Source organism: Babylonia areolata, chromosome 12 (assembly GCF_041734735.1).
Source record: "Babylonia areolata isolate BAREFJ2019XMU chromosome 12, ASM4173473v1, whole genome shotgun sequence".
NCBI lineage: Eukaryota > Metazoa > Mollusca > Gastropoda > Neogastropoda > Buccinidae > Babylonia > Babylonia areolata.
Window position 1 is genome coordinate 17,512,421 of NC_134887.1, and position 20,000 is coordinate 17,532,420.

The following is a 20,000-nucleotide window of genomic DNA, read 5'->3' on the forward strand; positions in this document are numbered from 1 at the left end:
AGGCCATAGCCCCATATGAAGGAGAGGCGATAAGATATTTAGATACGACAGTAACTGGCAATAAGTATTCAACTGTTTACACAGTTAAACTGTAGAAATTAGGACAATACTATTTCTCTTAACTTAAAAGCTTTATATAAGTACAGTGGGAGACTTCTTAGAACACCGTCATCAGAAGATGCCGTCGATAAACAGAATTTAAACAAACAAGGACGTTCACGACATTTCTTTGAAATAAATTTTTACATGAATATTATACAATACAGGACACTGCAGAACAAAATGAACTTCATCTTCAGTTGACTCCTTGCACAAAGGACACAACTTCTCTGAATGATTCAGATTTTTGTAGCGATACCTGTGCATATTGATTTCAGAAATACCAAATCTAAATCTTGTTAGTATGAATTGTAAGTGTCTGTCAGTATTAAGCTCTAAATCTTGTTAGTATGAATCGTAAATGTCTGTCAGTATTAAGCAAAAGATGATTCTTAACTAAATGTGTACAAGCATAAACTATGTAGGAACAGAATCGATCACTTGATTGGATATGTCTTTCCCAGTTTTTGCCATGTGCAGTCTATTAAACGTTGACAAAAATTCTCATTACCGACTCCTTGATATTCCCATACATATCCCAATCCCAATTCACATAGACAAGTTCATATGTTTGAAAGTCAACAGACACATGGTGAGAGAGCTTTCGGTTCTTCAGCTGTACTTCTTCTTTGTTCATGGACTGTGAGTCCAGTGTTAATTCATGTACATGAGTGGGCTTTTACGTTTTAGACTGTTTTTACCCCCACCTTGTAGGCAGTTTATCACTCGAATCCTTTAACAATAATAATAATAAAAATAATGGATACTTATATAGCACACTGTCCAGAAATCTGCTTGAGGTGCTTTTCAAAAACACTTTCGTTAACATAAAACATTACATCAGTGTTACATACACACACACCAAATGTGACTACACACGCACACACACACACACACACACACACTGCATACATTTTAACATACATGTGTATCTAACAGCTACCCTAACACATACGCACACATAGGCAGGCACAAACTTACATAAACACACGCACACACAATACACATTCATATACATGCATGTAGTTATGTACACATACATATGTATACACACATAGTCAAGCACAGCTAACGCAAAGGAAGTGGACCTGCCACAATTGAACTTATTGCTGAGGGAATCCTTTGGGGCCATTCTAAAACCATTTCTTTTCAAAGTCAAGTATGCCATTTAATACAATGTATTCTGTGAATCTGCATTTGTTTCTTCCATTTATGTTTATGTGTGTGATTGTGTTTTCTTGTAGTTTTTGCGTCTGACTGACATGTGTATGCTTTGTTAGTGAAAAGGGCTTTGTGATGTTATTAAGTGCTACAAATCTTTTCTGTGCCCCCCCCCCACCCCCCATCCTACCCCCCCCCCCCTCTCCCCAAAATGGAGTTTACCACAAAACTTAACATTAACAATACTTTCTGCCATGTGTTGTTGTGTGTGTAATGATTTATTTTCCATATGGGACCGAATGATGAATACATATATGTGACCTAGTATGCGCGTGCATGACAATACACTTTGGTGATTGAGAAAAATATAAAATGTGTTTTTATCAGGGAAGTCACCTGAGCAAATTTGGCTTCAAGACTGAGACTACAGGTAGCGTCACATCGCACGTCAATGTCATGATGCAGTCCAGGTATGCTGTGTATGTCAGTGTGTGTGTGTGTGTGTGTGTGTGTGTGAGTGTATGAATGGTGTGTGGGGGGGGGATGTGGGGGTGTATCTGGGTGTGTGTGTGTGGTGTTGTGGGGGGTGTGAATTGTGTGTTTCAGTTTCAGTTTCAGTAGCTCAAGGAGGCGTCACTGCGTTCGGACAAATCCATATACGCTACACCACATCTGCCAAGCAGATGCCTGACCAGCAGCGTAACCCAACGCGCTTAGTCAGGCCTTGTGTGTGTGTGTGTGTGTGTGAATGGTGTGTGTGTGTTTGTAAGGTGTGGTTTGGTGTGGTGTGGTGTGTGTGTGTGGTCAATGATGTAGTATGGGTAGGGATGTGTGTGTGTGTGTGTGAATGGTGTGTGTGTGTGTGAAAGGTGTGGGTTGGTGTGGTGTGGTGTGGGTATGTGTGATGTGGTGTGGGTGTGTGTGTATGTGAAAGGTGTGGTGTATGTGTAGTGTGGTGTGTGTATGTGTAGTGTGCCATGATGTGTGTGTATGTATGTGTGTGTGTGTGTGTGTGTGAAAGGTGTGGATTGGTGTGGTGTATGTGTGGCGTGGTGTGTGCATGTATATGTGTGTGTGTGTGGTTGATGATTTAGTATTTGTAGGGACGTGTGTGTGTGTATGAGTGTGTGGTTGATGATTTAGTATGTGTAGTGACCTGTGTGTGTGTGTTTGTATGGTTGATGATGTAGTATGTGTAGGGAAGTGTGTGTGTGTGTGTGTGTTTTTTTTTTGTGTGTGTGGTGTTACAGCATGTGTCATGTGTCATGTTGCAGTCCATGTATGATATGCATGTGTGTGAACACGTGGTTGTGAGAGGACTTGTGTGGATGTGTATGTGTTGTTTAGTTTGTGTGTTATGTGTGTGTTTTTGTGTGAGAGAGAGAGAGAGAACACTGAACACTGAACACTGAACACTGAAATGTTTTAATGAAAAGGCCATTGGCCCATGTCAATAGGGGTGGTTACAGGTAAATGCATAGGCGCAACACAAACATAACACTATAAGCAACGAACTTTCAAAGCTTTGTCTAGGAATATAGCCAAGCGCATAACCAATGATTTGTTTTCACTTGCAAAAAGCAATGTCATATTAAACAAGGACGGAGTATTATAATACTTAGAGGGGATATACTGTTGTCTCAGGTCAGCATATTGAGGGCATTGTAACACAAAGTGAACTTCTGTTTCTTTTTGAAAATCACAAAAAGGACAAGACAGCTCATCATCTGTTACATTACGTTTAAAACGTAATTTATGTGTATTGAGTTGTGACACACCAAGTCGTAAACGTGTTAAGCTAATTCTGGCTTGAATATGTTTCAGCTCCAACAAAAATGGTGATAGTACAAGACTACTTTTAAAAGTACGATATAGTGAGAAACGCTCACTGTCTGATAGCTGTAAAGACCAACGTTCTTTGTATTCATTTACCAGTCTGTTTTTTAATGTGCTTAGAAATTCTTTTTCATTTCCCACCCCCTGATTCTCCCAAACCTCCTGAAATCCATATTTATGTAACAAGAAACAAACAGATGTGGCCCATGTATTCCGATTCTGCTGATGGATAAATAATAACATTTTATATGCTTTCAGTGGTAACCGATGTTCTGGCATTTTGACAATTCTTAGCCAGTACTTGATGCACCTCAAGTATATATTAATATACAAGGGAAATCTGCCCAGTTCACCATAAACCATTGCATTTGGTGTTCTAACACTCACATTCAAGAACCGTTTTAGCGCAAATGTATGCACTTTCTCTATTACATCAAGATTTGCAATCAGACCCCAAACTTCCACCCCGTAACTAAGCATTGGTTGAATTTGCGCATCAAATAGTTTAAAAAATATTTTTGGGCATTTTTCACCAACTGATCGGAATAACTTGAAAATACTAATCACCCCCTTTTTTGCCCTGCCAGCCATATCATGTAATGTATGGGAAAAGGTTAGTTTTGTTGACAAAATGACACCTAGATACTTATACATGTTTACAACTGTCATTTTTGCTTTTCCATAAAACCACCTTTCATTTTCCGATAAGTACCCACCATTTCTAAACACAACAACGTTAGACTTGTCAAGGTTCACAATCAAGCCAAGATTCATGGCCGTATCATATAGCACATTCAGCTGATTTTGCAGACCAGTTACAGAGTCAGATATCAGAATTATGTCATCAGCAAACATAAGAATAAGTATTTCTAGTACATCAGGTATCAGCTGAACACCATGCTTTCCTTTGTTAATAATCTCAGATGCTAGTTCGTTGATAAATAAAGAAAATAAGACAGGACTGCACACTTCACCTTGTTTAAGGCCTGTGGGACACATGAAAGCATTACTTAATTCACCGCCTGCTCTAACTCTGGCTTTCACAACATGATACATGCTAGTTATTGCATTATACATTTTTTCGTGTATACCTCTTTTTTTAAGGACATTCCACAAATTTATTCGTACAACTGAATCAAATGCTTTTCTAAAATCTATGAATGCGACATATAATTTCTTATGATAAGACAGTTGTTTTTGAACCAATGCAAACAGAGTAAAGACATGATCGATTGTACTGTATTTCTTCCTAAAACCTGCCTGACTTTCATTTATAACACTGTTCTCTTCAATCCACTTACTAAGTCGTTGGTTTAAAATGTGGCTATAAAGTTTACTGCAAACATTCAAAAGGGATATACCCCTATAATTGTCGGGAGAGTTCTTATCACCTTTCTTGTGAAGTGGCTGAATAACCGCTTCTGTCCACTGGGATGGATATATACCTGAGGTGAACAGTTTGTTGAAAAGTATAACCAGAAATGGCACAATAACAAGAGCTGCGTGTTTGAAAACCTCCCCTATTATGCCATCGGGGCCTGCAGCTTTTCCGTTTTTCAGAGCACGAATAGCTGCGAATACTTCGCCTTCAGTTATGTCTTTTTCAAGAACATCAGTATCATACTGGTCATGTTCATTACCAGGTTGTGTTTCTGGCTGATTTAAAACATTTTCATTTACAACTTCCTGACAAACATCTGATTGGAAGATTTCAGAGAAGTGCTGGAACCATTCGTCCTTGCTGATAGAATTACTTATCGTAGCTTTATTTGTGAAGGATTTTATCTTGCCCCAAAATTCTTTTGAATTACTGATATTTTCATGTAATGATTTCACAACTTTTTCACGATGGGCCTTTCGCTTTATCCTTAACAGTTCTTTATATTCCCTTCGCTTTTGATTGTATTGTTCCCTCACTCTTTTTTCCTCATCTAACTGCACGCTGTCCTCGCTACCGCCATCTCCAACTTGGTGTTCCCTCCCACCGCTTCTTGCTCTGGCCTTGTTACATGCTGTTTTAACGTTATACAACTTACGCAAATCTCGGCGGAGTTCGCGTTTTGAGTCTTTGCACTCAGAATCAAACCAAGAGTCTGTTTTTTCTCTCCCCACAGTGATTATTTTTTTCATACAGGAGCTTGCATTATACAATGCTTTGTTAACACAACTAATTGCTTCATTAACATCAGTGTTAATTAGATTTGTAGCCTTTTCCAAGTTGTTCTTGAATTCAGCTTCAGACAATTTACCAAGGAAGTCGTTTACTTTTTCGGGATCCCATCTCAGTTTTTCAATTCTTATAACATTTGCTGTCACATTTTGCTCGGTTTCAAAAGTAACATTTCCACAATAAAGTTCAACAGGCATGTGTTTCGACTCAATTCTTGGTGATACGTTCAACTGTTTACATAATTTTAGCAAGGTATGGGAAACAATAAAGTAATCAACAACACTACATCCACTCGGTGAGATGTATGTGTAGTTACCGAAATCAACATCACCTTCAATACTGCCATTAAGTATACATAAATCAAAGCATTTACACAAATTTAACAAATACTTTCCAAAATCATTACAAACTTTGTCCTTGGATGTTCGTGTCGTCTCTCCATCATCGTCATCTAAGGGGTCCATACCAAGGTTGACGCTGTCATTGCATATGTTCTTTCCTCCTGTACGCGAGTTGAAATCTCCCATCAGCAAAAATGGACAATCACCGTACGCTTCAGTGAGGTCCATTATACATTGTTCTAAGATTGCAACCCCATTATTGATATCAGTGTCACGATAGTAATCAGATGAACTGGGCGGTAAATACAAACCGATCAAAAGGACTGGCGAGTCATAAGCAAAAAGTTCGCGTGATATTTTCACAACAACAATATTGTCATATTCTACATATATTTTTTCTATATATTTAGACAGTTCCTTTTTCACAAGCAGTGTCAGGCCACCAGATAAACGCGCAGTTACTCCCTCAGATAAACGAACTCCTGGAGTAATAAAAACGTCATGCTCAGGAAATAATTGAGATGGGAACTTTGTCGCAAATGTTTCAACCAAAAGACAGAAATCAAAAGTACAAAGATAAGATCTTACATCAGTATCATATACAAGTGATAAACCTTCAATATTATAAGTGACAAATTTTAAATTTCTGTCGACACAGGCCTGGCCGAATCCCTATTTGTTGTTCTCTTGCCTGTGTGTGTGTCTGGCTGTGGTTTCATGAAGTGTGGACTGGCGTTTGGGTGTGCCGCTTGTGCAAGAATGACTTCTGGTCTTTGTGGACTGTGCACGTGTTGTTCTGCGTGCCGTCCCTGATGCCTGCTTCGCTTCGCCTGCAGAGTTTGTCATGACGTCACTATGTGGGGTGGTTTGTTTTTCAGTGTGTGTCACCAGTGCAGGGTCATGTTTATGTTTGTCAGCTGATTCTGTCCTGTCATCTGTCTGTCTGTGATCTGTGGTGCTGCCCTGTTCCGAAATCATGTCAACGCAGTCATTCTGCGGACGGGAACTGTTTGTTTTGTGATTGATTTCTGTACTGTCTGCTGTACTGTCTGTATTGCGATCTTTACGATACTGTGTGTCTTCTTCAGTTGCATATGCACCATCGTGTGCACAAACATCAGTGTTAGGTACACTCACGTCAGAGTCTTGTACAGTCTGTAAATTGTCATTCTCTGTGCCAGCTTTGCAGGCTCCCTCCTTATGTGGTGCTGCCTGTGTTGCGTCCTCGTCGTCTTGTTTGTCTTGTCCTTCACCCTGTGTGTCAGTACTCGTCGTCTGCTCTGTAGTTTCAGTTGTGGGGTTAACTGACGGTTCAGATGTATGTAAGATATCTTTCTGTCTGTTAGTGTCGTCATACCTGGAATCTTCTTGGACAGGATTGTTTGTCTGTCTGCTGTTTGTATGATCTGTATTGTCACACAGTACCTGTGTCTGGTGAGAACCACCTGTCTGTCCACTGTCTGTATTGTCACACAGTACCTGTGTCTGGTGAGAACCACCTGTCTGTCCACTGTCTGTATTGTCACACTGTACCTTTGTCTGGTGAGAACCACCTGTCTGTCCACTGTCTGTTTTGTCACACAGTACCTGTGTCTGGTGAGAACCACCTGTCTGTCCACTGTCTGTACTGTCACACTGTACCTTTGTCTGGTGAGAACCACCTGTCTGTCCACTGTCTGTATTGTCACACAGTACCTGTGTCTGGTGAGAACCACCTGTCTGTCCACTGTCTGTATTGTCACACTGTACCTTTGTCTGGTGAGAACCACCTGTCTGTCCGCTGGCTGTGCTGTCATACTGTGAGGTCGTCAGGCTGGTCACAGTGCGGGGCCTTGATGCAACGGGTGGAAAGGCCTGCATTGACGACAACCAGTGGGGGTACGCCTGGTACTGCTGCTGGCTGGTATACCACTCCTGACCGTCACCCCAACCACCGTCTCCGAAGTCGCTGTAGTAGGGATACCCGTCATCGTAGTCGTTGACTGTGGCGTGCCGGACATCCTGCCTCCACCGGTAGTGGTCCTCTCCCTGTCTGCTACGTGCCGTGGTGTTGCGGTAGCTGGAACGCTGGTCCTTTGCATCCACACCTTGCTGCTGCTGCCAGCGGCTGTCACCACGTCTTCTGCTCGTTTCCTCCACCACCAGACGGCTCCCTCTGTAGTAGGCATGCATGCCTCGTCGTTTGTGTTCTTGTATTGTCTCTCGTTGTCTATCTGTCAAGTCTCCAGCAACCGTGATATTCTTTCTCCTCAGGGCCGCCTTTCCTGTCGTCAGAACTGACATTTTATCTGACCATCTGGTAAATTTGACAATCATTGGCGGGGGTCTTCCTCGGGAATCGTTGTAACGACTGAGGCGATGGGCCCGCACAATGTCGTCGGGAGTCCACACTTTGCCAGGCACCACACCATCCAACACCTCCAACACCGCTGCGGCACAGTCGTCATAGCTTTCATAACTGCTGTAACGAGGAATGTTAAAAAACTTCAAGTTTTCTCTGCGCGAAAATAGCTCCAGTCTGTCAACTTTCGCTGCCAAGTCCGATGTGAGCTTTGTCATATCATCCTCCAGTCTCAACAGGTTCTGTTTTGTGTTGTTCGTTTCAGTCAGCGAAGTGTTCACTGCCTGCTCCAATGCACCAGTCTTCATACGCAGCACGTGTATTTCTTCTTTCAATTCTCGCACTGCACTGTCGATGCTGGATGAGATTTGAAACGAGAATGTTGTAAACTTCTTATCCAAAATTTCTTTTATCGATTTTTCAATATCAGCCTTCTGTAATGCCAACAATTTTGACATCTTCTGGTCCGCTGGTAGTACAACTTCATCACCATCCATCATTTGCTGAATAAAAATGACTTAGGACGTAATAATTAACAAAAAACTTGGAAAGTTTGGAGAGCTCCTAAAAAACACGTCTTCTCTGGTACATGAACCTGAACTCACCCCAGAGAGAGAGAGAGAGAGAGAGAGAGAGAGAGAGTGTGTCCATACGTGTCAATGAGTGTGTGGTTTGTGGTGTGGTGTGTGTGTGCATGATTATGTGTTTGCGTATCTATGTACGTATGTGGCACTTTGAGTGTGTGTCTGTGTGTTTGTACATGGAGTGGTTTTAGAATGAGGTGAGTTTTTGGAAAAAGAAATGTTTAGAGCGAGGTGCAGAGAATAACTAGGAGGGTGAGGAGTTCTAATCTCTTTTGTGTGTGTGTGTGTGTGTGTGTGTGTGTGTTTTACAGAGCTTTCATGGAGAACAAGGCTAACAAGAGATCACTGGGCTCCATGATGGATCAGCTGGGGTAAGGGTTCTGATGGCTTTGTGTGTCTGTACCTGTGTTTTGCTCTTATTTTATTTGTGAATACACTCATTTGGTTTTATTTTGTTCAGTTTTGCTCTGATTTTATTTGTTGATTTATTCATTTGGTTTATTTTGTCAGCATTTTTTAAATTTTAATCTATCTGTCCGTCTGTATATGCATACATACCAGACATACAAAACAAAAAAAAAAGGAAATGGGAGCCAACAAGTCGGAAAAGTTTTTTTTCCAATATTTCGGCTTCTTTCTTACCTCGGGGAACTTTCATTATGTAATTTATAAATATAAATATGTTTTGTTAAAAAATTTTTTTCCTAGTTTCATTCTCAAGGCCTGACCAGCGCATTGGGTCAACACCTTGGTCTGGCATCTACCTCTCTTTCCTCTTTTATTTTATTAATAAGCAGGTGTGGTGTGACATATGTATATTTATTTATATATATATATCTATGATCAGTCCACATGCTTTGACGCTTCCTTGAAACTGGAATTGTATGTGTGTGGTCCATGTGCATGTACATGTTTATACTCAGATAATTATAGAACATTAATTAGCATGTTCGGATGGACGATAACCGAGGTCCCTTGTGCAGCATGCATATAGCGCACATTAAAAACCCCACGGCAACAAAAGGGCTGTCCCTGGCAAAATTCTGTATAAAAATCCACTTGGATAGGAAAACAAATAGAATTGCAGGCAGGAAAATAAACAACAACAAAAAATGGGTGGTGCTGTCAGTGTAGCGATGCGATCTCTGTGGGGAGTGCAGCCCGAATTTCACACAGAGAAATCTGTTGTGACAAAAAGGGTAATACAAATACATGTATATCTTCTCTTCAGTGAGCTACGGTCTCTATGTTGTGTACTTCTGTGCAATGGTGAATAGTTATATGTGTCTGTTGATGAAAGTTTCCTTTCAAGTGTTCAGAGCAATAGAGTGTGTATGAGAATGTCGTTGTGAGTGCACAAGATCCTGATCATGTATAACTACATGCTTTTGATGACTTGGTTTTTGAGTTGTTATGTCCGAAGTGATGTACATATGTTTTTCGTATTGGAATCCAGTGGTCTTTCATACCTTGCTCTCATGGTGACCTTTTTCGCAGTCCCTCCCCCACTTTCATGCAGTGCCTGGGATGAGTTCTTGACAAGGTCATCTGTGTCGGCAGATTCATGGAGGACTGTTTGTAAAAGGGATGTGGTGATGGTCTCCACTCCGGAAGGGATGCTCACTCAGTCTTTTCCCACGCCTTGGCAATCATTCTTATCAATAGAAGGATGGAGGGGGGGCTTAGTAGGCGGTGTTCTGTATATGCTGAATCAGAACATGCACAACTGAACACCACTGAAATGACTCAGCAGCAGTGCTGGGTCACCTCTGGTGTGTGGCCTCCTGGTGATCAATAGCTTCCTATGGATTGCAGGCACTGAGTCTGTGGCAGACAGACCTGGGTGTGGCTCTGTGTGGGGGAGACATGGGAAGAGTGACGTGGGAGTCAAGCCTCTTGCAGATGGTGTGGATGATGGGGCAGCTAAATTATACAACAAAAACTCCAGGAACATATTTTCTCGGGTTACGTTTGAATTGTAGGAATGTGTGTGTCTGTTTGCTGTGCTTGTACATGTAGGGTATCTCATGCTGTCCTGTTCTTGTTTACAGAATCTCCGCCATGCAGGCCAACATAACAAGTGTTCTAGGTAAGTTAGTTAAGAAGTCTGCTTTCCTTCACACAAATGCAAACGCATGATTTAAAAAAAAAACATTTTCCAATATTGGCCTTTTTTTTTTTTAAACATGAAAAAGACGTGTGTCAATGAAATAGTGCACATTATTTACTTGTCCCATATATATATTAAAGTGAATTGAAAAGCTGCAAGTGCTCAAGGAAAATAACACCCATGTATACACACACACACTTGCACACACATGCACATGTATATGATATGAATACTTTTTGTGAGTTGGCATTGTACATGTAACATCTCTTAGCTACGAAGTTAAGTGTTCATGTGCTGGGATTAAGAAAGAAGAAAAAAAAGGAATACCACCCACACAGCTCTCAATTAAAAATCAACAACTTTCCTTCACTTATGAGCTGCCACTTAAAGTTTCATTGTTTTTCATTTTCAGATGCATTCAAGCGTGCTCGTTTGAAGATGATGCAGGCAAGAGAGGCGGCCACACGAGAGCTGTTGAAAGACATTGAGAAGAAGAAATGAGTTTGTTCTCTCCTGAGCAGAAAAGAGTTGTCCTCCCCTCTTCAATTGTGAACTGTCGGCAGCAGGTTGTGATAAAAGATGAAGATATATCTCCCATTGTGTTGTTGAAGACAGTTTGTTCAGCTGCTGTCGTGCCTAGTGTTGTCTATTGGGTGGATAGGAGACGCTCAGATTCATTCCATTATCTTCCCGCCTTTTCGTTTTTAAATTTGAAAATGCAGGGTTAAATTATATATGTATTTATATATATTGAGGAACAACAACATTGATCCGTCCATGTTGGCTCGTTTCATTTAGATTGTGAATGAAGGGAAAAAAATGTTTTACAGAGTGCATTTTTGGAATGTGTGTGTTTGTATGTTGTCTGTTTTTGTGATTGAGCATATTTGTTTGCATGGATAAATGTGCCTGTGTGTATTAGTGTGTAGAAGATGTTGGAATTTGAGTTCTTCCAGTGCAAGATAATGTGTATGTTTAGACTGATGGCTATTGTACTGTGTGCATGTGTGTGTTGGTGTGTGTGTGTGGATCAGATCTGGTTTACATTTCTATTGACTTCACATTTTTTAAATGAATGAATGTAACATTTTATGTATCAAGAATCTGAATCTGAATTCCTTGCTGCCACTGTTGTGAAGAAGTTGTGATACATGGGCACTTTTGTACAGAGCGTGTAAAGCTAGCAGTTAAAAACTGTTATTGTAGCAGTTGTGTGGGTCAGTGTGTGTGTGTGTGTGTGTGTGTGTAAGGACTGAGGATGTGTACAAAGTCAAAATTCACTGTATACCTTATTAATGTGTTATCAATACATATGTACCATTATTGTATGCAAACAGGTTGCGATTACAAAACAAAGCTTACATGAAAAGTGAATGTAATGAATTCATTGCTGACATATAATTGACAGTTCTAATGTAAATGCTGTGTTGATAAATGAACAGTACATATCTTTTTCACGCAAAATATGAGACAAATAAAACTTGTTTCCTGGCATGTTAAAGAAGCAATGACTTCATATTTGTTGAAAGTCTGGATATGCAACAACAAAAAATTACACTGTATACACAAGAGAGAAAGAGAGAGAGAGATGCACAACACACACTCCAAAAAAAAAAAAAAAAAAAAAAGGAACACATTTCAGGAACACATTTTTTTCTTTTTACTTGAAGGTGAGTCGGACAGATTTCAAGCTGCCATTCAGAGAAATTGTACATAATTATGTGTGTACACACACACACACACATACGATAAACCGGTGAAATGCCAAAACTAGAAAAAACAACTGAGAGTAAAAAATATAAGAAAATGAGTATGAGGGAAAAAGCGTCCAGAATATGAATGGGAAAAAAAAACAGAAAAAGAAGAAAAAAATCCAATAAATAAAAACGAGTAGTAAAGACAAACTCTTTTCAGGACATGAATGAAGATGATACAGTTGTCCCGATCTCTTTCTGAAATTCTTACACTGTTGGAACATTCTTAGTAGAAAAAATAAAATACTATATAATATTTTTAAAAAAATAGAAAAAAAACAAACCAAACAAAAAGCTGATGGTGAAAATCCTAATGGCGAAAATTGTGATTCTGTTTGGATAAATTTAATTCAACAAACATGTTAAACATTGCTTTGTTTTTTGTCATGCAGTGCTGTCTCTGCATATAGATATAACTATATATCCAGATTTCTTCATCATTTCAATATTGATAGTTCCTGGCATTTCCAGGCCATCATCAACAATCATAGAAACAGTTAAAAACATTCTCAGAGATTCTGATTTTAAATACCAAGTTTTAAAAGTTTTCGTTTCTCTCTCTCTCTCTTTTTTTCTTTTCTTTTCTTTTTTATTTCACTATGCTACATCACGTTCTATTGCTCACGAACACATGCTCACACACAGAGTTTGTTCCAGATTAAGAACTTTGGGGAACTATTCAAAACAGTTTTATCTCCTCAACTGCCCCTTTCAGTAGTACTAAATAAAGATACAAACAAAAACTCTGAGGAAAAAAAAAATCACATCAAAACTAAGCTTACATATCTGAAATGTCACCATGCCCTCAGCAGCTACTGCTGTGTACAGTGATCTTTAGCAAATTCATATTTTACTTGTCTCAGAGATTGTCTGTGTTTAGCTTTGGGGGCTGATAATCATTGCAGTGAATGCATTCATAAACTGGAAAGAACAGAAATGGAGTTAAAAAAACCCAACAAACCAAACAACCCCCCCCAAAAAAAAACAACAACAACCCAACTATACCTTTATACATGTATCAGCAGGTTTCAAAGATTTTTCCCCCCACAGTTTTCCATTCTTTCTCATTCTTATCCATGTGTCTCCAATGTAAACAAACAGTTTAAGCAAGCAAGCAATAAAAGAAATAAAATTAAACATTCGCACAGGGCTCACATCCATGATTCTCCAAAATAAGATATTTCAATACATATATTCTCTCTCTCTCCCCCTCCCCTCCCCCCTCTCTCTCTATCTCACACAACATCTCAAGTTTCTCCCAAATATGAAATATCAATATCCATTCTCCCTCACACACACACATACGATTTCTCTTATACACTAAAATATGTGATAAGAACTAACAAATTTCATGAGAAAAAAAGAAAAAGAGGAAGTACAGTTACACATACTTTATTTATACATGTGAATCAAAACTGAAATAAAATAATTCTACAAGACCGGTGCCAACAGCCTATTGAGAGTTGTTCGCAACCTGCCAGTATTCACGACAAGACATACTGACAAGCTGAAAAAGCAAATGTGGTGTATGTTTTTTTTGTTTTTTATTTTGGTGTTGTTTTTTGTTGTTGTGTCCATGGATCAGCCCACACACTCTGATGCCTCTTTCAAACAAACTGAAGAGGTGGACAGGAAGCTGCGCATATTGATGGCTATTTCATGGTGACTTCACCAAAATCTTTGTTTCTTGCTGAAGAGATTAGTCCTGGGATTTCAGTCTGGAGAAATTAATGGCAAGAACTGTTTTAAATGAGAAACTCAAATTTAAAAAAATGACTGATCAGTTAGAACCTCTTGACAAGTATTGTCCTGTCAGTAACAAAATGTGAATGGATATTTTTCACCACCATGTTCCCCTTCTATCAATCCTGTCCATCCTTTTAATTTTAATACTTTATGAAATAAATACCACAAGTAGATAAATAAACAATTAATTTGTTTATAAATTCCTTTATATATTGTTTTATCTGTTGATTGTTCTTGAAAATGAACAATGTTCTAGGGTATGTCTATGTGGTTTTTGTGTGATCTCGTTGAATGCTTAAACACGTACAAGTCTTTACAGTGTACATTTCATGTTTGTATTTTGGGCTACGCAACCACATGATGATTTCTCTTGAGAGATAATATAGTTGACTTGCTAAAAAATGAGCACATTAAAACACCAATAATCACAGACTTTACTTGAATACTTTACTACAGACTTTCTCTGAAAGTGAAATTGAGCACTCAAATGTCAGGCTTTCTTTCTTTCTTTCTTTCTCTCTCTCTTCACAACTCACTCTCTTAAAATAGAACAAGGTTAAAAAACAAAACAAAAAAACAACAAAAAACAAAAAAACAGAAGAAACAACGAAAAACATAACAGCCTGAAACAAAACTTTAAAATGGATAAAAAAAACAACATAAAAAAAAACCCAACAGAAGAAAAACAAAAAAGCCAAACAAAACAACAAAAAACAGCCTGAATATGGACAACAAAAAAAAAGAAGACAAACAAAACCCACCACCCCCCCTCACAGTCAATGCCGACTATCCCTCAGCCGGGAGCTGCCAACAATCTGCCGGCCTTTGCCGATGCCACTGCCGCCACTGGTCCGCTGGCGAGAGCTGCTGCGTTGACTGGAGAGGGAGAGGCTGTCGGACGAGGTGGACAGGAAGCTGTGGACGTCGGCCGTGACCCTCTGCTGCTGGGGGTCACACATCAGCCTCAGCATCTGCGTGATGGCCATCGGGGCTACATTGACCTTCAGCAGGTCAAGGATGATCCTGGTGGCATCAGTGATATTGGTCAACATACAGTGCTTGTGTTGTTTATCTATGTTTTCTTCATTCTAGTGTTTCGCATTATTAACCCCTTGACTGCTGAACCATGGTGAAATGAAATTACTTATCTTCTTAGTTCGTGGGCTGCAGCTCCCACTTCACTTATTATATGTACACAAGTGGGCTTTTACGTGTATGACCATTTTTTACTCAGCCATGTAGCCAGCCATACTCCGTTTTCGGGGGTGTTCATGCTGGGTATGTTCTTGTTTCCATAACCCACCGAACACTGACATGGATTGCAGGATCTTTAACATGCATATTTGATCTTCTGCTTGTGAATAGACACAAAGGGGGTTCAGGCATTAGCAGGTCTGCACATATGTTGACCTGGGAGATGGGAAAAAATCTCCACCCTTCACCCACCAGTGCCGTTACCGAGAATCGAACCCGGGACACTCATACTGAAAGTCCAACGCTTTAACCACTCGCCTATTGCGCCCGTCAAACGAAATGAGAGTGGCGTGAATCTGGTTAAAGGTTATAGGTCCCATAGCCTTTTATGGTCAATCAGGGCTGTGAATTCATATTCTTTCACTGTCCATGGTATGGGATAGGAAGGTGGGGGTCAAACTCTACTTCTGTTATTTTTAACCTTTCCCAACCAAAGTCAGGTACCTGATCACACCAGGGTTGAGTGAGGAATATCAGAGTAAAGCACCTTTCCTCAAGGACACAACACCATGACAAAAAAGGGGCCTCGAACCCTGATCACTGGTGAACACTGGATCAGAAATCCAACCCCTGATTCTGCCACGTCGCCTATTTACTGTCAATACATAAACACCTATGAGAAGATTACTCTTCCACTTATCATCCCTCTTTCTGCTCTCTCTCTCTTTTCAAGACCTACAGGAAAACATTTGTTCTGTATGTTGCACAGCTTTCCAGAGCTTTTCATACTGATACCTGTTACTGACCTCTAGGTCCTCTGGTATACAGGACAGTAACTGAAACAGGTACTCACTTAAAAATGCTGGGATCCATTGTGACTCCAGCCAGCTGTGTCAGCTCAAAGAGCTCCATCTCATCTGGTGCCAGAACATCTTTGCTGCGGATTTGGAACCGCAGCACCTCGCTCTTTTCCTTCCCCAGCATCTCAGGTGAGAATTCCAGGTGCAAGTGTGTACAGGTGTTATCTGCTGTGCTGAAATTATGCAGACGTTACAAAATTTCAGTGAGTAACTAGACATGACCTAACCATTGAATACAGCTGCCAAAACGGTGTGAAAGAGACTAAAAACATACTTGTAAATAAATGGCCACCTGGGGATCAAAAGTGAATTTGAGAATATGCAAATTACTTAACTAGTCTATATAGTATAGTATAGTATAGTATAGTATAGTATAGACACAGGTTCTTAAATAATTCATGTCATTTCTAAGCTGAAGGAAACTGAAACAACACACTGGAATAATGAAGAAAAAAAAAAAGAAAAAAAAGGCAAATATAAAATGAAATCTGTCCAACAGCATATTAAATTCTGGAGATGTGTGAGTGCACATACAAACACACATATTCATATAATGTCATATGTTCTCACACACACACACACACACTGTGGTGGCCTGCTTGTGGTAATGCACCTGACTAGGATGACTAGACATTATAATTATTTCTTCCTCCTCCCCCTTATCTATCCACTATTTTTATAAGATGCCCCTCCTTCCCCTTTCTCCATCTTTTCTGCTGATTTCCCAGCTACCAGCCAGTGTCCTGTCAAGGACTGGGCATACCCCAAACACTCTTTCTCCACCCTGGACTGGTAAACATGGTTGTCAATGGCTGAGTCTGTGCAGTTTGGGTGTATTCCTGGGGACCTAGATACCAGTCTATATATGAAGCTGGTTCAGACCTATAGCTGAAGATATAAAATAAACATGCCAGTGAAACCACTCTCTCCTTATTGAGTATATCGCTTTTTCTCTCTCCCTCTCTCTCCAGTGTATGCAAGATCTCTGCTCCATGTGCTTACCATTATCATGTGAAGTAAACATGTAAAACTGCATGCAAACATCTGGTACAAATGTTATACCTAATTTAGTAATGTTCCTGGCAGGCTGTGAAGCCTTGCATCCCAGTCTCTTTTATCATAATGCACAGCTGGTCTATGTTGCATTCAATTTTCCTACACAATGCCTTGCTGGACTGTTTAAACAGCATGTTTGGGTGACCCGGTTTTGACTGAAGATCTGTGCATGATAGAGAGCAGCTTTAGGTCTATTTTTCTGAGATCATTCCAGCTTGTTTAGAGATAATCCGTGTACGAAACAACATGAGATGGTAATTTTCTGACATATTCTTTGTCATGAATTTTGAAAATATGAAACACGCACATTTTCCGAGCCACACAAACAGTACGTTCACACACACACACACACTATGTCATGTGGAAACTGAAAATGTGTGTATTGAATTTGAGGCAGATAAACATGAAACTGAGAATCAGATTAACCCTCACACAGATATTAATGAGGCAGATCTTCCAAATCTATATCATCAAACTAACATGATAACGGAAACACTGTGAAACATTTGAACTTTGAACCAACCTGATCGGTAAGATGTTCGGTCCCTGATATCTCATTCATTTGTTGATGACAATATGTGCCCTTGACCTGTCTTGCATATCCCCACGCATAGCTTTTGAAAGAAACAGCAGAGGAGTCCTAAGCCTTCTTAAAGCCATCAACATACTTAGAATAATGTGTTTTACATACATTTATGTTTTTTTTTCTTGTTTATGTAATATTCATCGTCAATATCTGCTAAATAACAAGTGACTACTTTTCGAAGCACACACCGGAAGTCGTGATGATAAATTATATGGTGTGACGTTGACTCACAGCCATTTTGGCTAAGTCTGAAACACGCCGATACACTGTCACTCTAAGTGGACACCAACCATTGTGCAGACGAAATTCACCACCGACTGTTGACATGTCGGACTCCAAGCATCACCAGTCACAGTACAAAGGCTGGCTGTACAAATGGACAAACTATCTGAAGGGATACCAGAAGAGGTGGTTCGTCCTCCAAAATGGTCTGCTATCGTACTACAGGTGCCCGTCTTTCCTGTTTTTCTTTTTGGTTTCATTATCGATATCGATGCCGGGTGGCTCAAGTGTTGTGTGTAGTTGGAAAACATTATATCCTCTAAAACGATAGTGCTTTTTCCCTTCACTCGCAACTTTCAAAAGTGCGTTTTGTTAGTTGGAGGAGGAGGTGGGGGTGGGAGTTTCCACAGGTTGTTGATGCAGACTGAAACGAGACACTCATAATGTTTGAGTGGTTACCGAAGGTTATAAGATTAAGAAGATAACTGTTTGGTAATCAGAGCGTAACCAATGATTTTTTTTGTTTTTTGTCTGCCGTCAAATGCGCACCAAGATAAAATTGTCTGAGTGTCACGGTGCGAGATTCTTCAAACTGGAGAGTAAAATAAGATAAGATTTGGAAAGTATCCGAGGCTTGCAGAAGCACACTTCCTGTTATAATTCTTGACATGCCACGTTAAGGAAACACAAGCATTATAAAGAGGAAGATGTTGGACAGGGTGAAAGGAAACAGCAGTTACAGCTAAAAAAAAAAAAAAAAGTTTGTTACAATTTATACAGATTTCACTTTCACTGCGTTGACGGCCACAATCATCAATTTGATTTTTACCCCGTTTTGTTGGGTTGCGATGAAAGAAAAACAAACTACAGAAAGGAACAGACCTATTAGTGAGGATGAAAACCTAGTCCTACTCTAAGTGGGTTCTCCGGCAGGCTACTATCACTTCACTTTTCGCCCTTCCGAGCTAGCCGGTCCCTTGCTGATTTAAGACAGCAGGGCCCCAAAAATAAATTAAAAAAACCAAAAGTATTGGGGTAAGAGTGGGAGTGGGGAGGGGGAGGGGGTAAGGGACCTGTTATCTAATTAACTACTGACTGGGGGGCACCCTAAACTTAAAGGTGTCCAAGGTGTCTGCTTCCATAGCTGTTCCAGGCAGGTTGTTCCAGTCGTGTATCATTCTGGGGAAGAAGGAATATTGCCTATATTGGGTTTTACACTTGATCTGGTTGAGCTGGCGGGAGTGTTTTCTTCTTTGAAACATGTACTGACAGTGACACCCAATTTATTATCAGAAGTATCACTCGATTCACTGTCAGTTAATTTTTGACGTGTGTGTGTGTGTGTGTGTGTGTGTGTGTGTATGAGAGAGAGAGAGAGAGAGAGAGAGAGAGAGAGAGAGAGATGTCCTGTTTATTGTCAACAGTTATGAATGTATAGTTTTATATAAAAATAAAGAACTACAATAAATAACTGAAGCACACTTTCTATTATAATTCTTGACATGCCATGTTAAAAACATTAGCATTACAAGGAAGAAGGTGTTGGACAGGGTGAAAGGAAACAGCAGTTACAGCTAGAAAAAAAAAGTTTGTTACACTTTATGCAGATCATGTACTGACAGTGACACCCAATTTATCATCATAAGTATCACTCGATTCACTGTCAGTTCATTTTTGATGTGTGTGTGTGTCTGTGTGTGTGTGAGTGAGTGAGAGAGAGAGAGAGAGAGAGAGAGAGAGATGTGCTGTACAGTCATGAATGTAAAGTTCTATTTAAAAAAAGAACTACAGAAAATAAATTAATATTTTCACTTTTATGTCAAGTTATGACTTCAGCTTTTAAAACTAAAATTCAGAAATTGGCACCATGGACTGATGGAGATGAGAATGCTGTTTCGGTGTTGGCTGAATTAAAAAAGAAAAAAGTTTGCATGTATCCA

At 39.8% G+C, this 20,000-nt stretch overlaps 3 protein-coding genes across 5 annotated transcripts in view; 2 read left to right on the forward strand and 1 right to left on the reverse strand.

The window, feature by feature from the left end:
• The window catches only part of LOC143288086 (tectonic-like complex member MKS1), a 38,154-nt gene extending 26,017 nt beyond the window's left edge, over positions 1-12,137 (forward strand). Inside the window, exons 17-20 of the mRNA XM_076596364.1 lie at positions 1,648-1,730; positions 8,844-8,903; positions 10,584-10,621; positions 11,055-12,137. Of these exons, the coding sequence (XP_076452479.1) occupies positions 1,648-1,730; positions 8,844-8,903; positions 10,584-10,621; positions 11,055-11,143 (270 nt within the window). The 3' untranslated portion in view covers positions 11,144-12,137. The remainder of the gene's footprint in view (positions 1-1,647; positions 1,731-8,843; positions 8,904-10,583; positions 10,622-11,054) is intronic.
• Positions 12,138-12,949: 812 nt separating this feature from the next.
• The window catches only part of LOC143288407 (mitotic-spindle organizing protein 2-like), an 8,317-nt gene continuing 1,266 nt past the window's right edge, over positions 12,950-20,000 (reverse strand). The window contains exons 1-3 of one of the 2 annotated variants that reach the window (XM_076596839.1): positions 17,776-17,869; positions 16,190-16,369; positions 12,950-15,165 (exon numbers count right to left, since the gene is read on the reverse strand). In XM_076596839.1, the coding sequence (XP_076452954.1) occupies positions 14,919-15,165; positions 16,190-16,369; positions 17,776-17,810 (462 nt within the window). In that variant the 5' untranslated portion in view covers positions 17,811-17,869 and the 3' untranslated portion in view covers positions 12,950-14,918. Of the gene's footprint in view, positions 15,166-16,189; positions 16,370-17,775; positions 17,870-20,000 lie in introns of those variants that run through there. The other variant, XM_076596840.1, reaches the window with a different exon arrangement.
• Positions 18,077-20,000, forward strand: part of LOC143288405 (oxysterol-binding protein 1-like) — a 125,897-nt gene continuing 123,973 nt past the window's right edge. For both annotated transcript variants that reach the window (XM_076596837.1, XM_076596838.1), the window contains exon 1: positions 18,077-18,285. In XM_076596837.1, the coding sequence (XP_076452952.1) occupies positions 18,164-18,285 (122 nt within the window). In that variant the 5' untranslated portion in view covers positions 18,077-18,163. The remainder of the gene's footprint in view (positions 18,286-20,000) is intronic.